This window comes from Thalassophryne amazonica, chromosome 1 (genome assembly GCF_902500255.1).
Source record: "Thalassophryne amazonica chromosome 1, fThaAma1.1, whole genome shotgun sequence".
NCBI lineage: Eukaryota > Metazoa > Chordata > Actinopteri > Batrachoidiformes > Batrachoididae > Thalassophryne > Thalassophryne amazonica.
The window spans coordinates 72,357,865-72,379,508 of NC_047103.1; the positions used below are offsets into that span (position 1 = coordinate 72,357,865).

At 45.0% G+C, this 21,644-nt stretch overlaps 1 protein-coding gene across 1 annotated transcript in view; it reads right to left on the reverse strand.

Annotated features, from left to right (window-relative positions):
• LOC117507453 (DNA-dependent protein kinase catalytic subunit-like) overlaps positions 1-21,644 on the reverse strand; it is a 223,154-nt gene that overhangs the window by 192,304 nt on the left and 9,206 nt on the right. The window contains exon 2 of the mRNA XM_034167361.1: positions 19,009-19,085. Coding sequence (XP_034023252.1) covers positions 19,009-19,085 — 77 coding nt within the window. The remainder of the gene's footprint in view (positions 1-19,008; positions 19,086-21,644) is intronic.

The window sequence follows — 21,644 nt, forward strand, 5'->3', positions numbered from 1 at the left end:
GAATGTGGGTTAAACGAGGCGCTATTGAGACACGCAGTCAGGGGCCAGCGGACAAGCTGTGGTGCAGTAGTCATGGACATTTTGTGTTACCCACCAATTTATTACGACATGCAATCATTTGGGCCCACGGACCCGATCATTGTTCGCGAGTCCAAATTATGAACAAACTAAAAGCTGTCTGGTGGTCACCATATATGGCAGCAACAGTGGACCGTTTGTTGAATGAGTGTGAGGTATGTGCACAGTACAATGTCCGGAAATCATTCACAGCCCCTTTAGCCCACATTCCGGTCCCTGATGGGCCATTCAGACATCTTATGATGGATTTCATAGACATGGGAGCTGAAAATCGAGTTAAACGAATGAGATATGTTTTGGTAGTGATATGCAGATTCAGCCGATGGATTGAGGCAGTAGCCTCTGCAAATCAAGACCATAAAACGGTAGCCAAATTCTTGTGCCGAGATGTCTTTCCAAGATTTGGCATTCCAGATACTATCTCATCTGACAACGGTAGGGCTTTTGTAGCCAAGGTTACACAAGAAACATTCAAACAATTGGGTATCAAACAGAAGTTTGGGTGTGTTTATCACCCTCAATCAAATGGGGCGGTGGAACGGGCTAATGGCATTTTAAAGAACAAACTAGCAAAAATCATAGCAGACAGCAATGGCAAACTAACCTGGCTGGATGCGTTGCCGCTTGCTTTATTGTCAATGCGCTCACAAACTAACCGACTAACCCATTTGACACCATTTGAAGCTCTTACAGGTCGGCTGATGCCTATTCCATACCTGAGAGGACCCTACGAAGGACCATCGCTGGAGCAGCTACAAGACGAATGGCATAATTATCTGAGACAGTTAACCCAAATACACAAAACTATCTTTTTGCAGGTCAAAGGTGCTACAGAAGACAGAGAAGCAGAGATTCCACTCGAAAATCAGAGCATCCAGCCTGGTGATCTGGTTTACGTCAAAGTGTTCAAAAAGAAGTGGGACAGGCCCCGCCGAGAAGGTCCTTTTAAAGTTATTCTTGCCTCACGTACAGCAGTCAAAGTAGACGGTAAGGACACTTGGTTTCATCTAAACCACTGCTGTAGGGTTGGTGGCCCAGCGCCCCTGCGGCCTCGGCAAGCTCGTCTTGGCAGAGCCGCCGGGCCAAGGGGGGAAGCAAGAGAAGCCAGAGACCCTACAGCAGCACCGAGGGACGGCCACGCCTCCCTGCAGCCAGAAGCAGCACCGAGGGAAGGCCACGCCTCCCTGCAGCCAGGCGAACACCGGCCAAGGCGCTCACAGAGACTGATTGAACAAAGACGACGCACAGCTTCAGAGAGTAGTGGATCCCTGCCAGATAGAGCAGCGACAGACTCAGATGCAGACTCAGAAACAACTGGAGATGCAGGCCAACAGACAGACAGAGATACAGACCAACAGATAGACAGGCCACAGGAGACATCAAACTCGGACAGCAACTCAGTAGATTTACCGACAGAAGAACCACAGGAAGTACAACCCAGACAAAGCACAGATACACCACACATCCCTAGTGACAGCTCATCTAGTGACGGCTCACTCAGTAGCACATCTAGTAGCACATCTCAACAGTCATCAGAACAATGATTAAGGAATTAGTCAAGGGATTGTCCATACTACTGGTGGTCAGTATGGGAGAAAATAGACATCCAAAACATACAACGGACTGTGCCGTGGCCATGGCCGCAATAGCAGCTAAACAAGGCATTCTAAACACAGGAAAAACATATAATTTGGTATACATTAAATCAAAAGCCTACAAGAACATAGGAATACAGGGAAAGCTGGGGGATTACATATTAGGCGAAGCCATTAGCATCAAATGTGAAGAGGAGGGAACACTCAACATAGAGGTAATTTGTGATAAAGGAGGATGCAGGGAAACCAAGCAAGACGTAACTGTTACAGTACATGAAGCCACAAAATGGGTAAAAATCAAACCAAGGAAAAAGAGGACAATTAGAAGCCTAGAAACAAGCAGTCACTTAGGGAGATGGGATCCCAGTACAGACCTAGCCCGTACACAAGGGTTGAAGACCAATCTATTTTACCAATGGTTGAAATTTTCGGCTAGGCAGATCAGTGAAAAGCCTTGCATAGCCTGTCACCGGAAAGGTGTGATACCTCAGGCTAAACCCCTACCTGATATCAACAACTGTTATAGGAGCCCCCAACATAACTCAGACCAAGCAGAATGCTATACACAATGTGTTATGAAAATGGCAGTAGGTGATGAAAAATATGCTGCCGACAGTAAACTTTGTCCAGTGCCTCTAAGTACAGAAGGAACCGTTCCACCTATGATTAAAATAGAGAAAGGGATGATACACCCATTCTGTATAGCTAAAGGCTTAGTAGCACAATACATAAGCGATTGGCAGGTAGGGACGACCCAGTCAAAACACCACATACAGTGTATGCAAAAGCAGCAAGAATATAAACCGGCCAAAGCATCATGGAACATTACTGTATGTCACACCCTGCCTGCAGCAGGCATACAGTGTGAACAAATAGTACCGGTCACAGGGGGGTCTGTAATTGGACTGAATCTCACCCATGCTTCATGGGTATCTACTCCAAATTTAGCTAAGGGAACGGGTACCCTTAGCTGACATCTTTTGGATATGCGGACAAAAAAGGAAACTCCTGTCATCGCTGTCCCCGAATTGGAAAGGCCTTTGTGCTCCTGTGATGCTCACAGGAGCAATAACAGTAATTGAAATGCCAAATGCAATACAGCCCATGCCACAGAAACTTCGTAAGAAAAGAGGAATAATGACACTTAAAACAGACTACAACGTCACAGTAAGAAACGGGATACCAGAAGGGATACCCCGACAGTTAGAAGCCATAGACAGTAGCAGAGTTAAAGCAGATGAAGACGCAGATAAATGGGGATGGGCATTGCCGCTGTTCGGGGTTACTCCAAAAATCTGTTCTAGGTTCCAGGAGGTGCAGTGGATTAATTACTTGTGGTATAATCAGCAAAGATACCTGAACTGGACATTGGCAGCAGTAGGAGCCTTAACCGAACAACTGCACGCCACCTCGCTAATGACAATGCAAAATAGATTAGCTATCGAGATGATGATGGCTGATGAACAAGGAGTTTGTATTATGATCAAAGCCACCGAATGTTGCACAGCTATTCCCATGCGTACAGGGGAAGATGGAAATTTGACAGAGCTCTTAATCACACTTGAAGAGATGCAACAGGAACTGTTAAGTAACTCCATAGGAGGGAGAAATGAAACTGACGATTCTGGATACATTGTAGGGAATGGAATGAATATTGGACCACTGTTTTCACTGTTTAGGGCTCTAAGGAGAGGGTGGATATCATGGAAAGACTGGTTATACCAGATAGGTGTAGTCTTGGCACTAACAGGGGTGGCGGTCTTGCTGGTAATATGTTGTGGTATTCCCTTGATAAAATTTCTGGTCAATAAATTGATTTCATCCACAGTAGGACAGCTCCCACTGTTAGCCATCCGAGCCCTGGAAGAAAGCACAAACGAAACAGACAGAGAACCAGCATATATGGAAATGGATGAAATACCAATTATCCTCCCCGACAGCCCCCAGCTCCCTAATATTGTGGCGTATACCCCAGATAGGGAGGACTGGGATGGACCGTGCTTGGTGATATTGTAGACGAGGAAGAAGACATGCACGCACATTTACATTCACACACATGCACCCACAAAAATGAGGGATAGGATAGACAATATCTGAAAGAATGACATGGAGCTGTAATAATGAACGTATATGTATATTACTAGGACACAGGAGTATGGCTGAGAGACCAGACTCCCCTGATCAGGGACCTATGCCTGATCTGCCTCTATCAAGTCTGATTGGACTCTCAGAACTGTTTGGAGAAGAGGATATACAGGAGGGACGGTCGAGCCATGATTGGTCGCCACAGCCGCCATACATCCAGCAGCTAAACCAGTTGGCAACAGAAGGATCTTCATCGTTCCAGCACCTGGCGATGACGGCTTCACAGAATCTGCCTGCAGCAAGAGTCGGCCCAAGGACTCCACCATCACCTGAAGGACCCTTTGGACTCAGGAACACACCCCTTCCGCAGATGCCATGGAGACAGTCACATGTGCCAGTGGCAACGATACCCTCCAGGGGAGGCAGCCAAGGTCGGCCATATGCAGCAACTGCCCGAGTGCATCCTAGACCCAATTCACTGCTAGGACCTGTCCCCAGCTTTCCACCCCCAAGGCAGGAGAGATATTCTGATCAGCCCAGTGCCTCTGGAGGAGGATCAGCAGGGGTGGACCTTAGCCGAACTCACCCACCAGGACAGAGGGGAGCTTTGTACAGGCTGCTAAATGTCCAGAGTGTCCCAACCACTTGCCTGAGCGACATCAACAATACTCCCCCCACACACGAAATGCCTTCCCCCTTGTACTTCCTGTCCCCTGGACTGCACAACCTTAATCTGGTCATGGTCACCCCACAGGACATGACAATCTTGGTTCGAGAGCTTTGTCTGCCACAAGAGTCTGTTCCAAAAACCTTGGAGCAGCTCCCGCCCCTCACAAATCACATTCCCCATGGGCTATTTGAGGAAATCATGCCACAACTGAGTCAGACAGCTGCATACCTGTTAAGGATACACCGTGCCAATGCCAACATCTCTTGTGCTCAGGAGGGCCTCCATACTCAACTGTGTGGTCTTCAGTCTAGTATGGACATGCTAGCCAGCATGATGGAGCATATGGAAAGGGAACAGCTAGGGCTGGCCACCACCACCCTGAATGTGGGCAAGAATTCTCTGGGGGCCCTGTACAACCTGGCCAAGCAGCACAAGGAGCTGGAAAGATCCATCAGAGAACTGCGCGACTGTCTGAAAGCCAGAATTCCTGATCCTTCCCCCACTACCCCTGAAAGGCCAACCTCCCCATATTCCCCAACTTCTCCCAAAACTTCAGACGCTGAGTAAATGCTGAGGAGCGCAGACTGACGTAATGGCACTGAAAACGGACTATGATCTTGGTTCTTGAGTTTGAATTGTGGACTGGTTTCAGAAATCTGAGTGTAAATAAAAACAAAGAAGGATATATGTTAGTAACGAAGGTCGGGTAAATGTCTGTCCTTACCATCATCTGCGTAACACAGATAAAGCTAAATGCGTACACATAGATATCACATTGCAAAGTTATAAAAAGGGGACCCTTACATGGCGTGTTTGTAGATTTAGTAGTAAAGATGCACCATAGGGACCCCTTTTTCTTAAATTATAGCATGCCTCAAGAGACATGCATCGCCTAAATTTGGCGTCTGGCCAAAAAGGGCATTAGAAAACAAGCTGAAAAAGAAGAAAAACAAAGTGGAAAATGTTGAGAAATGGCCTATAATGAAAACCATTATATGACTGACTAAGGCAAATGACTTAAGGACGGACATGAAGGGAAACCATTTATGGTGTTTATCATTTAACTAGACATAGCTGCGCTAACCTTAGAATAGTTTCTTGATTGGTTGACTAAATAGTGGTAACGTAGGGGTTATTTGATGCATTTAAATAATAAATGTGTGACGCTTTAACAAAATAATATGTAGAACCAAGTATAATGGGTTGGAGCCTCTGGTTGAGTGAGACAATAGATGCCAGAAGATGATTGGTTGCACTGATGTCAATGTAAAGCCTTTACTTTGCCATGATTAAGAGGTTGCTGTAACTTGTTTTATGTGGCCATTTTAAGTGCCTTGAATTACACCAAAACTCAATGTTTGAATGTCACCTTGTGTTGATATAATCCAGCTAATTGATCACCTTGTGCCTTAGTATGTAGGTTCACCTGCACTTCAATATATTTACCGTGTGAAGTATCACTGATATTCATATCCGCACCAGAGTTATCAGTAATTTGAGTGATGTGTTTTTCTTTTTTATTGCAATGCATAAATGAGGATGTCTTGTCAGTAAACAACCCAAGAGTATAGTTGATGTAATGGGACTCTTTCGAGTCCCAGACGAGGGACTGTAGAAGAATTTTTAGGTCCTTATTTGAACTATGATGAACTATCAAGTGTCCTGATCTGAACTGTATGTCCTCTGGCTGAACTAGCAGGTGTTCAACCCAAAAAAAGGGCTCTATTAGTCATTCAGTCTGTCAGGGGCTTTCCAAGGCCTCTTAGGTGCTTTCCCGCAGGCCACGTGCAGGGGCCTCGGGCCAGCTGCACCTGTGGCTGAGGCCACGTGCGGGGGGCCTCAGGCCAGCTGCACCTGTGGCTGAAGGTCTTTTAAAAAAATCAGTTGTAAATCCTTCACGTTTTAATGGGAGCGTTTGTCACATTGAAATAATGGCCTAACACCTGCTTAGGGTTCACTAGAGGACGCTTCCAATAGAAAACCATGTCTTGGGAATGAAATAAATAAAAAAGTCGAAGGAGGAGCGATGCCCGCGGGTCTCCAATAAATAGATGAGCGCGGTTGTCACATATTCAGTCTCTCTAGAGGACTCAGTTTGTCTAAGCTCTGTGTCGAAGGCTTAAATAAACTTAAAAACTCTGTGCATTTTATCTTGCTTAAGGCTGAATTATTCTAAAGTGTTGTGTCCTTTTCTAGCATATCACTTGCAATTAGTTTGTGTTATCTAAAAGACGACATCCCGAGAAGACTAAAGACGAACCACGACAATACCCAGACGAGAGGCTTACGGTGGCCCCCAGTTCCCGGCAGAAACTTCTCCACACCTGCGAGGAGAACTGGGGACCGTGATCCGAAACGATGTCTGCAGGTATCCCATGCAGCCGGACGACATGGTGGACCAGGAGATCCGCTGTCTCCTGGGCAGTCGGGAGCTTCGGGAGGGCCACGAAGTGGGCCGCCTTGGAGAATCGGTCCACTATCGTGAGAATGGTGGTGTGTCCCCGGGACAGCGGGAGGCCCGTGACAAAATCCAGACCGATGTGGGACCAGGGGCGGTGAGGCACAGGAAGTGGCTGTAAGAGTCCCTGTGCCTTCTGGTGGTCCGCCTTGCCCCTGGCGCAGGTGGTGCAGGCCTGGATGTAAGCCCGGACATCAGTCTCCAGGGACGCCCACCAGAAGCGCTGCCGGACCACTGCCACGGTCCTACGCACCCCTGGGTGGCAGGAGAGCTTGGACTTGTGACAGAAGTCCAGAACGGCAGCTCTGGCCTCTGGTGGGACGTACAATCCGTCTTTTGGTCCTGTTCCGGGATCCGGGCTCCGTGCCAGGGCCTCCCGGACGGTCTTCTCCACGTCCCAGGTTAGGGTAGCCACGATAGTGGACTCCGGTAAGATGGGTTCCGGTGGATCCGACAGCTCAGTCTTGACTTCCCATTCATGCACCCGGGACAGGGCATCCGATCTTTGGTTTTTGGTCCCGGGGCGGTAGGTGATCCGGAAGTCAAAATGGCCGAAAAACAGTGACCAGCGGGCTTGCCTGGGGTTCAGTCGCTTGGCGGTCCTGATATACTCCAGGTTCCGGTGGTCAGTAAAAACCGTGAAAGGCACTGACGCTCCCTCCAGCAGGTGTCTCCACTCCTCAAGAGCCTCTTTCTCCGCAAGGAGCTCTCGATTGCCCACGTCATAGTTCCGCTCTGCTGGGGTCAACCTGCGGGAAAAATAGGCACACGGGTGAAGAACCTTATTGGTTTCTCCGCTCTGGGAAAGCACAGCTCCTATCCCTGAGTCAGAGGCGTCCACTTCAACCACAAACTGGCGACTAGGATCGGGCTGCACCAAGACCGGTGCAGTCGAGAACCGGCGTTTCAACTCCCTAAACGCGGCTTCACACCGATCCGACCAGGTGAAGGGAACTTTTGGTGAGGTCAGGGCCGTCAGGGGGCTAACTACCTGACTATACCCCTTAATGAACCTCCTGTAAAAATTTGCGAAGCCGAGGAACTGTTGCAGCTTCCTACGGCTCGTAGATTGGGGCCAGTCTCTCACCGCTGCGACCTTGGCCGGATCCGGGGCGACGGAGTTGGAGGAGATGATAAACCCCAGGAAGGACAAAGAAGTGCGGTGAAACTCACACTTCTCGCCCTTCACAAACAGCCGGTTCTCCAACAACCACTGCAGGACCTGACGTACATGCCGTACATGGGTCTCAGGGTTCGGAGAAAAGATGAGTATATCATCCAGGTATACGAAGACGAATCGGTGCAGGAAGTCCCGCAAGACGTCATTAACCAAAGCTTGGAACGTCGCGGGGGCGTTAGTGAGGCCGAACGGCATGACCAGGTACTCAAAATGACCTAACGGGGTGTTGAATGCCGTCTTCCATTCGTCTCCCTTCCGGATCCGAACTAGGTGGTATGCGTTCCTAAGATCCAACTTTGTGAAGATTTTGGCTCCATGCAGTGGGGTGAACACCGAATCCAACAAAGGCAACGGGTATCGGTTGCGAACCGTGATCTCGTTCAGCCCCCGGTAATCAATGCATGGACGAAGACCGCCATCTTTTTTGCCCACAAAAAAGAAACCTGCTCCCATCGGAGAGGTGGAGTTACGGATCAGCCCGGCAGCTAAGGAGTCCCGGATGTAGGTCTCCATTGATTCGCGCTCAGGTCGGGAGAGGTTGTACAGCCTGCTGGACGGGAACTCCACGCCTGGCAACAAATCGATGGCACAATCATACGGACGGTGCGGGGGAAGAGTGAGTGCCCGATCCTTGCTAAAAACGTCAGCAAGATCGTGGTACTCAACCGGCACCGCCGACAGATTGGGGGGAACTTTGACCTGCTCCTTAGCCTGGGAACCGGGAGGAACCGAGGATCCCAAACACATCCGATGGCAGGTCTCGCTCCACTGTACCACCACCCCGGACGGCCAATCAATCCGGGGATTGTGTTTCATCATCCAGGGGAACCCCAGAATCACACGGGAGGTAGAAGGAGTCACAAAAAACTCAATCTCCTCCCTATGATTCCCTGACACTACCAGCGTTACTGGTGGTGTTTTGTGTGTGATTAAAGGGAGTAGGGTGCCATCTAGTGCTCGCACCTGCAATGGTGTAGGTAGCGCCACCAGAGGGAGCCCTACCTCCCTGGCCCATCTGAGGTCTAGCAGATTCCCTTCTGACCCTGTGTCTACCAGTGCTGGGGCCTGAAGGGTTAAATCCCCACTAAGGATTGTAACTGGGAGTCGTGCGGCAATATGTGTGTGTCCCACGTGAATTTCTTGGCCCACCCTAAGCCCAGTTTCTAGGGGCGGGCGTTGGTGTTTAACCGTTCGGGGCAATTGCTCAATTGATGCTCCACTGAGCCACAAACAAAACACGCCCCGCGTGGAAACCTCCTCTGTCTATTAGGTGGTCTAAATGTGGCCCTGCTCATGTCCATAGCTTCGTCAGCAGGGGGAGCTGTCGCCCCACGGGACGTAGAGGCCAGGGAGCGTGGGAAGGGCGGACCTTTCTCGGACCCGGAAGGAAGAGGGACGGCGCGTGCCCGGCCACGTCCTTCGTCTCGTTCCCGACGGCGTTCCTCCAACCGATTGTCTAATCGTATAACGAGATCAATAAGCCCATCTAATTCCCGCGGTTCATCCTTGGCCACTAGGTGCTCCTTTAGGACTGACGACAGTCCGTTTACAAAGGCGGCGCGGAGCGCAGCGTTATTCCAGCCGGACCTCGCAGCCGCGATGCGGAAGTCGACTGCATAAGCGGCTGCGCTCCGGCGTCCCTGTCTCATTGACAGCAGCACTGTTGAAGCGGTCTCTCCTCTGTTAGGGTGATCAAACACAGTTCTGAACTCCCTCACGAACCCAGTGTACGTGTGAAGGAGCCGTGAATTTTGCTCCCAAAGCGCCGTAGCCCAAGCGCGTGCCTCTCCCCGAAGCAGAGTGATCACATAAGCTATTTTGCTTGCGTCTGACGCGTACATGACAGGACGTTGTGCGAAGACGAGCGAACACTGCATAAGAAAGTCCGCGCACGTCTCCACACAACCTCCGTACGGCTCAGGAGGGCTTATGTATGCTTCAGGGGATGGTGGGAGGGGTTGTTGAACCACCACTGGAACATTCATATCCTGCACAGGGTCGGCAGGAGGAGGAGCTGCAGCAGCGCCCTGAGCGCTCGCCGCCACTTGCGCGGAGAGAGCCTCCACCCTGCGGTTCAGGAGGATGTTTTGCTCGGCTATTTGATCCATCCGAGCCGTAAAGGCGGTGAGAATATGCTGTAGCTCACCAATCACGCCTCCTGCAGACGCCTGCGCTCCCTGCTCTCCCATTGGTTGTTCAACAGCCTGGTGACGCCCCTCGGAGTCCATGACGCTGGCCGAGATATCCTGTTGGGAAAGTGTAGTGACACGGACCCACAACAGGGGGCGTAAATGAACGGACAATGGAAGGAGTCAAATTATAACACTTTACTGCTGTGAATGACACAACCAAACACAGCAGATTACAGAATGTGCAAAAGTCAATCAATAAAGGTGTCGTGTGGGCAGGCTCGACGATAGGAGACGCCCGTCTGGAAACGAACCGGAACCACACGATTTCCACTACCACCGAACCCGAGGAATACTGGAGCCGCCAAATCCCGAAGTCCCCAGTTGGCCACCGTCTCAGCGTGTCGGATCTGGTACTGCTGGCAGAAAGCAAAGACAGTCAAGTGTGGGTGTGTGAACACCCAGCAATAATCCTGGTGGGAATTCCACCTCCACCTCTCACTCAATACTTGCAGCGCGTCCTCAGAGGAAAAAGAGTGCCGTATTGCACAGCCTCCACAAAAGGACCGGAACTCCTGCAAACACTCACAATAAACAGATTCTCAATATTACCACAAAGGCTGAGGATATTACCTCTAGATGAAGATGATATCTCGGCAGTGTGGTGGAGGTGTCTTCCTGCTTTTATTCCAGATGTGGATGATTAGTGACAGCTGTCACGGATGATGGGTGACAGCTGTCACCACGACTTGTTCCTGAGGCGGCAGCACCCTCTCGTGCCTGAAGCCCGCACTTCAGGCAGGGCGCCCTCTGGTGGTGGGCCAGCAGTACCTCCTCTTCAGCGGCCCACACAACAAATTTGATTGATCCAATAACAATATTTATACTGGAAATGTGGTTTACTCTTACCAGACAACTTAAACTGAAAAAGGGGCTAAAATTATTAAAATGGATAACATTGGATGGTGAATTTAGGCCTGGGCTGTATGACTCAACATTTAAAGAATGGAAGAAAAATGGAATGACTGCATTTTGTACTGCCACAGAGAATTGAGAATTAAGGAGTTTTGAAGACTTAAAGAAAAGATTTGCACTTAAGAATCAAGAATTGTTTAGATATTTTCAATTGAGGGAATTGCCACACCAGAAGAAATGAACCCAGTGATAGAAGTGATGGTTAATGCATATAATCAAAAAATATCTAGGGTTATATCAGTAATATACCACAGCATAATGGAATGTCAGAATAAAACAACATTATACATAAAGCACAAGTGGGAAAAAGAGCTGAATATCACAATCACTGAAGAGGAATGGTATCACATGTGCGCAACTCAACAGACATCCACAAATTCGCTTACATGGAGAGAATTTAACTGGAAAAATTTAACACGTTTTTTTATTACACCAAATTTAAAAAGCAAACAATTGTTAAAACAGCAATCATGCTGGAGGCAATGTGGTCAAATAAATGCAAACCACACACATGGCTTCTGGTGTTGCCCTAAAATAGAACCGTTTTGGGATGACGTGAACACTGATAAATTATGTGCTTGGATATAGGGTTTCCAAGGACTGTTCCACCCTGTATTTGGGAAATGTAGGTAAAGCAAAAATTCTTCTTACGGCTGCCAGGAAGGCCATAACAAGAAAGTGGCTTTCCTCAGACCCACCTAGACAAAAAGAATGGTTGGATATAGTACAGGAAATTTGTGTGATGGAAAAAATGACTTATTGTTTGAGACTAAAAAAAAGAAGATTATAATAGGAAAAGGCGCAAATGGATGTTATATAAACAAAGACTAACATTTGAATGGATTTTATTTATTTTTTATTTCTCTTCACTTATATAAATTAAAATTAGATTAGATTAAACTTTATTGTCCACCTCAGTGGAAAGTCTTTGGTTCACCACAAAAAAGTTTAAACAATCACAAAACATGACAGTTAATATACAATAGATAAAATTACAATAAATAATGATTTCATAAAAATTCATCCAATTTCATGTGCTGCATAACTTCTGTATAACTTCACTAGCACCTGTTCAGTAGACTGACTGCATTAGGCACAAATGTCCCCTATACACCTTCTTTGTTGCAAAAGGCATTCTGTAATGGCGCCCAGAGGGCATCAGTTCAAACTCCTCAAACAAAGGATGGTCCTTGTCACTGATGATGGATTTCGTCATTCTCTGCAAAGCTGCCTGGTAAAGAACATCCAGTGTCTTTTGCTCCTGACCAATCACCTTCGCTGCATTTTTAACAATTTTGTTCAGTTTGTTCTTGTTTACAACTGTGAGATAGCCAAACCATACAGTTATATTGAACACAAGAACACTTTCAATGAGACTAACAGACTTTCTGAAGAGTCTGTGAGCTCACACCAAAGCCCCTGAGTTTCCTAATCAGGAATAGTCTCTGGTTGGCTTTCTTATAAATCTCGTCCACATTTTGTGAAAAACTAAGCTTGTACCTAAGTACTTAAAGCTGCTCACAGCCTCAACTGGCTGATCAGAGATAGACAAGAACTGAGTAGGACCAGAGTCACTCAGGATTAGCTCCTAAGTCTTATTTACAGTGATAATCAGTGAATGCTGCCTACACCACTGTTCAACCATATGCACTTGAGCCTCATAGCTGCAGGTAGCATTCTTTTTAAAAAAGACCCACAATCGCCATGTCATCAGCATATTTAAAAAGTTTAACATTATTGTCTTTTACCTGTAAGGTATTAATATACAGAGAAAACAACACAGGTGACAAAACACATCCCTGCGGTGCACCTGTACTGATCATAGTCTCATTCGACACTGCTCCATTCATTTGGACCCTCTGCAGTCGATCGATCAAAAAGTCTTTCAACCAGTGGATCAGTCCTCCATTCACCCCCAAGGAGGAGAGTTTTCCCAGCAGTATGTCAGTCTTCATTGTATTGAAAGCAGAAGTCAAATCAATGAATAAAATCCGCACAGATGAATCCTTCTGTTGTAGATGACTGGCCACAGTGTTAATCAGGGTCAGTGTAGCATCCTCTGTCCCCCTGAGAGGCCTATAGGCAAATTGTAGGGGGTCGAGCTGAGTCTTTACAGCTGTGATGAGATGTTTGCTCACCACCCTCTCCATACATTTTGTGAGCACTGAAGTGAGTGTGATGGGACGAAAGTCATTTAATATTGTAGATCCAGGCTTTTTAGGCAATGGCTTAATGATCTATTTTTTTTCCAAGATTCTGGAACAGTGTGGGTATTAAGTAAAAATTGGAACAGAGCTGTCAAGGGCCCACTAAGCTGGGTGGAACACACCTTCAAAACATGCCCACCCAAATGGTCTGGACCTGGTGCCTTGTGAGGCTTGATTCGAGACAGACAGTGTCCAACATGCTCCTCTGATAATTGAAGAACTCGATCCCTTAGCACATCTGCACAGACCGAAATAGCTCTGTCTTTAGCATCTGCTGAGTCGAAGCGACTATAAAACTGATTCAAGTCATTTACAAATCTAAGATTGTCCTCAACAGTGCAATGTCCCATCTGAGCTTTTTTGGACCGACCCATCATTTTATTTAGGCCTTTCCAGGCCTGACGGGGATTTCCTGTGCAGAACCTATTTTCCACTTTGGTTTTGAAATCAAGCTTTGCTTTCTGCAACTTGCTTACAACTTGCACTTGTAGATGTAGCGACGAACTGTGTTAACTGACAATGGTTTTCTGAAGTGTTCCTGAGCCCACGCGGTAAGATCTTTTACACAATGATGTCGGTTTTTAATGCAGTGCCACCTGAAGGATCGAAAGTTGGTTTTCGGCCTTGCCGCTTACGTGTAGAAAGTTCTCCAGATTCTTAGAATCTTCTGATTATATTATGGACTGTAGATGAAGGAATCCCTAAATTCCTTGCAACTGAATGTTGAGAAACACTGTCCTTAAACTGTTGGACTATTTTTTCATGCAGCTGTTCACAAGTAGTGATCCTCGCCTCATCTTTGCTTGTGAATGGCTGAGCCTTTTGGGGATGCTCCTTTTAACCCAATCGTGACACTCACAATTAGTGTCCTCAGTTCCCAAACGCTTACTGAGTGTTGTTAGAAGGAAAGGTGATGTAACACAGTGGTAAACATACCACTGTCCCAACTGTTTGAAACGTGTTGCAGGCATCCATTTCAAAATGAGCAAATATTTACACAAAAACAATAAAGTTTATCAGTTTGAACATTAAATATTTTGTCTTTATGGTGTATTCAATTGAATATAGGTTGAATAGGATTTGCAAATCATTGTATTCTGTTTTTATTTACAGTTTACACAACGTCCCAACTTCATTGGAATTGGGGTTGTAAAATGGATATATAGCATGCATATCATGTCCACATCACAAACTAAAATAAGTTGTAGCGAATGCATACAGAGTGACCACAGATAAAGCATTTCTATTACGTCTGCTTTGCATTTGATTTGTGGACAATTTGCGAATGCATAACAAACACTTCACGTAAACCCAAAGTACTATATAAATGTGGCAGAAATCGACATACTTGCCAGTCATTGCCAGTCCAGCTGTGGAGACGTACAGATGTCGTTATGGATCTCCAAAGACGTAGTGTGATAGTTGCTGCCATCCAACAACATACCAATCACCTGTCCAAGTCCAGCAATTGCTCCAGAGACTGTGGTGTTGCAGTGAATAGTGATGCCAAAATACCTGAGTGCGCTTCTTTTATGACCGCAATGCAGATGCTGCGCATGCGCAATACAATCGCTGTTTCTGCAACACGTGCGCAATGCATTCTCAATACATCCGTAATACTTGCGCGATAATCGCAATGCATCCGATTCGTTTCCTCAATACATGCGTTATACATCCGCAATTGTTCATCATATATTCGCTATACATTATTAATATAGCCATAATTCATACTGAGAAATTTGTCATTCCTGACCAATTTTGTTGCGGATGACAACGAACGCCCGAAATTTGTAAACTCATTTCATGCGCAATTAATCCCCTCCCCAGTGGCACCGGCCCTTTAGTAAGAGTGAATGCTACCCTGTTAATGACCTGGCTCTTCAAATACAAGACGGCGTCTTGCCATTTCATATGTCCAGAAACAGCTTTAAATACTTGGGCATTAATGTTACAAGAGATATGCAGTTCCTTTATCAGGAAAACTATTGTCCTCTATTTGTGAAAGTTAAGTTAGATCTAATAAAATGGAAAACATTTAATTTGTCTTTAATAGGAAAAGTGAACTGTGAAATGAATGTGCTATAGTTGCTTTTACAGCATTGCTTTCATGGGGAAGAATACTTCTGCATTGGAAATCCAAAAACCTGCACAAAGTATGTTTGTGGTTGAGTGACCTCATGCCGTTTATACAGTTGGAAAAGATAAAATACTCACTCAGAGGTGGTAGAAACAAATTCTTCTCCATCTGGGACCAGGTGTCCCGTCGAGATGAGGTGCGTCGCACTACATTGCTCTACCCCGGACTTGAAGACGTCACCCGTCGAGAGATGAGGTGCCTCGCGCAACTCACTCGACGTGCATCTGTGCATCCGCATTATTTTTTTTTGTTGTTTTTTCAGTCAAAGTTTTTTTTTATTAACTGTATTCAGTGTATTTATAGCCTAGTAAGTAAAACATTTTCTGTATTTTACGTTAGGAGCAAAAATGTATGTATATGTATATTTTTCCTGTCGAAATAAGCTAACTCCAGGTTAAAAATACTTATCGTTTCATACTGAGTAGATTTTATATATTACTACGTTCGGATAAACAATTTATACATTTACTTGCCCATCAAAATAAGCGAACTCAGTCAAGTAATTTTTTCAGTGCACACATGCAGTTATGCGAGGAACCTCATCTCAACGACGCACCTCAGCTCGACAGATTTACCTGTCAAGCTGAGGTGCCAGGCACCTCAGCTCGACAATGCACCTCATCTCAACAGAACACCGGTGTTGACATATTTGGAAGGACTCAAAGTCCTGCCTAATGTAACTTAGTGGCGGTCTTCTTCTTTGTGCAAGCTAAAGTATGTCTGCTCAATAACATCACTGGACATATTACTATTTATTTATTTTTCTTTTATTATTGTCTTTACTTCCTCACCTTCATGGATTTTAAGTTTGTCATTTCTACAACTGTCATGTGTCAAGTATTCCTTGTCTGCTCATCTGGAACAGTGTCCTTCAAGGGTTTGTTTTTTTCTGAATAAAAAGATTTATTTAAAAAAAGTGGTGCAATTTATTGATTTAACTAATAGGATTCATAAATGGAACAGTTTTGACTGTTGAATGCTTGGTTTGCAAAGTAAATGTCAATGTCGACGTACATTTGATTTACCCTGTAACGTGACACCTAAGCATGACACACGGTACAAACTATTCCTTTTTAAAGCCCTATTATCTCAACCAATAGTTTGCATCACATTTTACAAAAATTGTAGCAATTTTAACTTTTGAGCCCTGTACAAACTGAAACTGACCTTTGTCACCATACTAGCTGTTTTTACCCCATAACATTCAATCATAGATAGTCCAAACTATACCTTTTTGGAATATTTATGATCAAACAAATAATATGTTATACACTCAACAAAAATATAAACGCAACACTTTTGGTTTTGCTCCCATTTTGTATGAGATGAACTCAAAGATCTAAAACTTTTTCCACATACACAATATCACCATTTCCCTCAAATATTGTTCACAAACCAGTCTAAATCTGTGATAGTGAGCACTTCCCCTTTGCTGAGATAATCCATCTCACCTCACAGGTGTGCCATATCAAGATGCTGATTAGACACCATGATTAGTGCACAGGTGTGCCTTAGACTGCCCACAATAAAAGGCCACTCTGAAAGGTGCAGTTTTGTTTTATTGGGGGGGGGGGGGGGGGGGAATACCAGTCAGTATCTGGTGTGCCTCATGCAGTGCAACACATCTCCTTCGCATAGAGTTGATCAGGTTGTCAATTGTGGCCTGTGGAATGTTGGTCCACTCCTCTTCAATGGCTGTGCGAAGTTGCTGGATATTGGCAGGAACTGGTACACGCTGTCGTATACACCGGTCCAGAGCATCCCAAACATGCTCAATGGGTGACATGTCCGGTGAGTATGCCGGCCATGCAAGAACTGGGACATTTTCAGCTTCCAAGAATTGTGTACAGATCCTTGCAACATGGGGCCGTGCATTATCCTGCTGCAACATGAGGTGATGTTCTTGGATGTATGGCACAACAATGGGCCTCAGGATCTCGTCACGGTATCTCTGTGCATTCAAAATGCCATCAATAAAATGCAACTGTGTTCTTCATCCATAACAGATGCCTGCCCATACCATAACCCCACCGCCACCATGGGCCACTCGATCCACAACATTGATATCAGAAAACCGCTCACCCACACAATGCCACACACGCTGTCTGCCATCTGCCCTGAACAGTGTGAACCGGGATTCATCCGTGAAGAGAACACCTCTCCAACGTGCCAAAAGCCAGCGAATGTGAGCATCTGCCCACTCAAGTCGGTTACGACGACGAACTGGAGTCAGGTCGAGACCCCGATGAAGACGACGAGCATGCAGATGAGCTTCCCTGAGACGGTTTCTGACAGTTTGTGCAGAAATTCTTTGGTTATGCAAACCAGTTGTTTCAGCAGCTGTCCGAGTGGCTGGTCTCAGACGATCTTGGAGGTGAACATGCTGGATGTGGAGGTCCTGGGCTGGTGTGGTTACACGTGGTCTGCGGTTGTGAGGCTGGTTGGATGTACTGCCAAATTCTCTGAAACGCCTTTGGAGATGGCTTATGGTAGAGAAATGAACATTCAATACACGAGCAACAGCTCTGGTTGACATTCCTGCTGTCAGCATGCCAACTGCACGCTCCCTCAAATCCTGCGACATCTGTGGCATTGTGCTGTGTGATAAAACTGCACCTTTCAGAGTGGCCTTTTATTGTGGACAGTCTAAGGCACACCTGTGCACTAATCATGGTGTCTAATCAGCATCTTGATATGGCACACCTGTGAGGTGGGATGGATTATCTCAGCAAAGGAGAAGTGCTCACTATCACAGATTTATACTGGTTTGTGAACAATATTTGAGGGAAATGGTGATATTGTGTATGTGGAAAAAGTTTTAGATCTTTGAGTTCATCTCATACAAAATGGGAGCAAAACCAAAAGTGTTGTGTTTATATTTTTGTTGAGTGTACTTTTCAATATGAGTGAAGCATTTCTAAATTTTGAGCCTTGTGTTATTCTTCACTGATCCCAACCTCGCCACCATATTGGATTTTCAAGTGGCCAGCACTTTTTTCCCCTCAAACACTGATTTATGAAGAACATTCATGCCAAATCTGATGATTGTATCACAAAGTGTACAGTTCTTGCCAAAAGTCATACTTATCTGTTCCACTAAAACGTTTATGGTTAAATTACTACCAGAGCAGAAATTTGTGCAAAAGAGCACTAGATCTTCTTAGTTGTCACCTCTAAATTCTGAAGTCAAAGTGCACCAGAATAACACACTTAACTTTAATATATACAAAACTGTCTAGAGGGGAAGCAAGTCCCAGATGCCCATACAGGGTCCAAGAGCCATCCAGCTTATTCTCACAAAATATTGTTGAAACACTATACATTTACACAATGGGATTGGGACTTCTGCAACATATACAGTAAAACAACACATTCTCTTCAAAAAAATAAATGAGTAAATAAAAACTACAGATCAGAAGGCACATTTGATCATTTGGCTGACTGGGTGCAATTCCAGTTACATCATTATTCAGTGGATGTTCTTTAATACCTACCTCGTCTGAAGCCTGGGATTTCTTGAGGAAGCTGAGAAGCCCATACTCTTTTGAGAATAGTAAGGATGCCTGCAAAACTTCAAGATATAGACAAAGAATTAATCAGTTGGGAATGTTATCACTTTTATCCAGTAGACTTTAAAACAATATATTGATATACCTATATTATCAAAACTAAAATGATCTCAAATATGCTTTATGAGCAAAGTTCACCAAAAATAGAAGTTGGAGTTGACCTCATGGCTGTAAAATGTAGAAAGAAAACTATTTTGGAGGGAATGTATAACACATCGCCATGATGTTCACCATTATAAAATGTTAAGCAAGTCATCAACTAATTAGTCACAAAGACAGCAACAGAATATTTAAAACCAAATGCGTATCATCTTCTTTTGGCTGCTACTATTAGGGGTCCCCACAGCAGGCTAACTAACTATCTGTATCTCACTCTGCATAATCTTCTGTCACATCAACCACCTCCATGTCCTTCTCACCACACACATAAACGTGCTCTTTGGTCTTTCTCTTTTCCTGCTGGGTGGCAAGTCCACCCTCAGCATCCTTCTCCCAACAGAAAAAAGGTGAATGGTAAATGGACTGCATTTATATAGCGTTTTTCCATCGGCATGAGCCGCTAAAAGCACTTTACACATCAATGCCTCACATTCACCCCGATGTGAGGCTGCTACCATGCAAGGCGCCCACTACACATCGGGAGCAACTAGGGGATTAAGGACCTTGCCCAAGGGCCTGTAGTGATTTTTCGGTCAGGCTGGGATTTGAACAGAGGATACTCTGGTCTGAAGCCCAATGCTTAACCAATAGGGCATCACCTCCCCTAGCAATGTGCAACATTAAATCATGAAAACAAAAAATGAATAAATAAAACATTTTACAAAACCATGGGTAAATTGTTCATATATGAAAAATATTTCATGAAAAATAACATTATGATTACTGTGATATGGTCAATGTATGTTCTTATAATGTTAGGTCCATATTTAGACAGTGACACAATTTGTATTTTTCTTCTGCACAGGATGACAATGGAGGCTGTCCTTTCATCCCATTTGTTCAAGGTCACCATAGTGGATCCAGCGCAGATCCGAACTGGGATATGGCAGACGTTTTATGCGTAATGCCCTTCCTGATGCAACTCCAGTTTCACCTGGACAGAGACCCTGCCCCTGGTCTTCCAAAGATTCTCCCATCCAAGTACTAACTAGGATCCACTCTGCTTAGGTTCTGAGACCCAAAGGGATCAGGCTTGTAGTGTAAACTTTCAGCTGTAATTCAAGGGGATTAACAAAAATAATGTATTCACCATATCCCTTGGACTTCATTTACCTCAATCATAATATAAATAGTATGGTACTGTATGTAAATCTGTCTGGAGCAGGCAGTTCTCAAAAACTGAGTGACCATGCAAAGAGGAAACTTACAGGCTTACAGGATTTACAGGCTTTTTCTGGCTGTGCCTACAGAAAGTCTGCACTGTGATGTAAATAGCTGTAACTCCAAAATGACAGAGGCAAAATTATATATATATAAAAAAAAAAAAATGGTGTCACTCTCCAAATACCTATGGACCAGACTGCATTTAGCTTGTTATTAAAGCTTAATGCACAAAAGTACAACAAAATGCATCTTAATATATTTGTTAACACATCAATTAAAGTATGAAACAAACTAGGGGTGTCGGAAAAAATCGATTCACATCCGAATCACGATTCTTATTTATTACAATTCTGAATCGATCCAAAATGTCCAAGAATCGATTTTTAAAAAGCATTTTTAAAAACATTTTCTTGTTTACTCGCTGCGTGTGCTGTTTGTCAGGCAACGGCTTCCGTACTACAGCTTCCCCGCGAGGGGAGGGGGTGGGGATGGTAAGGCGTGCTTCAAACACTCGTGAGCTGCAGAGTTCAGTGGCTGTAGCTTAGCATGGCGGACGAACAGCTAATTCAGCCAGCACCGTCTTTGCTGAAGGCAAATGTTTGGGCGCATTTTGGATTTTATTATTTGCTGCGTAAGAAGGAGCATGACATGACTTATTCAGTGTGCAAAATCTGCAAAATGAAAGTCAAGTACTTCAGAAACACTTCAAATCCGTAAGCCCACATGCTATGCAATCACCCGGAGCTAAAAGAGGGGAGCAGTGTTATCTGCCGACTACTGACCAGCGCTTCGCTAAACTGCCAGCCAACTCCGAACGAGCAAAGCAGATAAGTAAATTTACATCTAGAATCACTTGATTAACCTTGTAAAGCTGCATTTTCTTAAACATAAACATTTTTAAGTACTGTAATATAACTACTTCTCAGAGCTCTTTGAATCAAAAATCGATTCTGAATCGAATCGTCACCCCAAGAATCGGAATCGAATTGAATCGTGAGTTGTTGAATGATTCACATCCCTAAAACAAACTGATGGTATTGCTGTGCGATACAGCAATTTTCACTTTGCAAAATTAAAGGGTATTTCTGTTACATATGTCACAGTACATTAACAAGCAAGCTGTGTTAGACCTAAATGGTGTTTATAGCAAAAGAATCTCTGTGGGGGGTGGCAGAATTGTGTAGCTTGACGATGTTGAACAATGAAGACAAACCACAAAAATTAATGACAACAGTGAC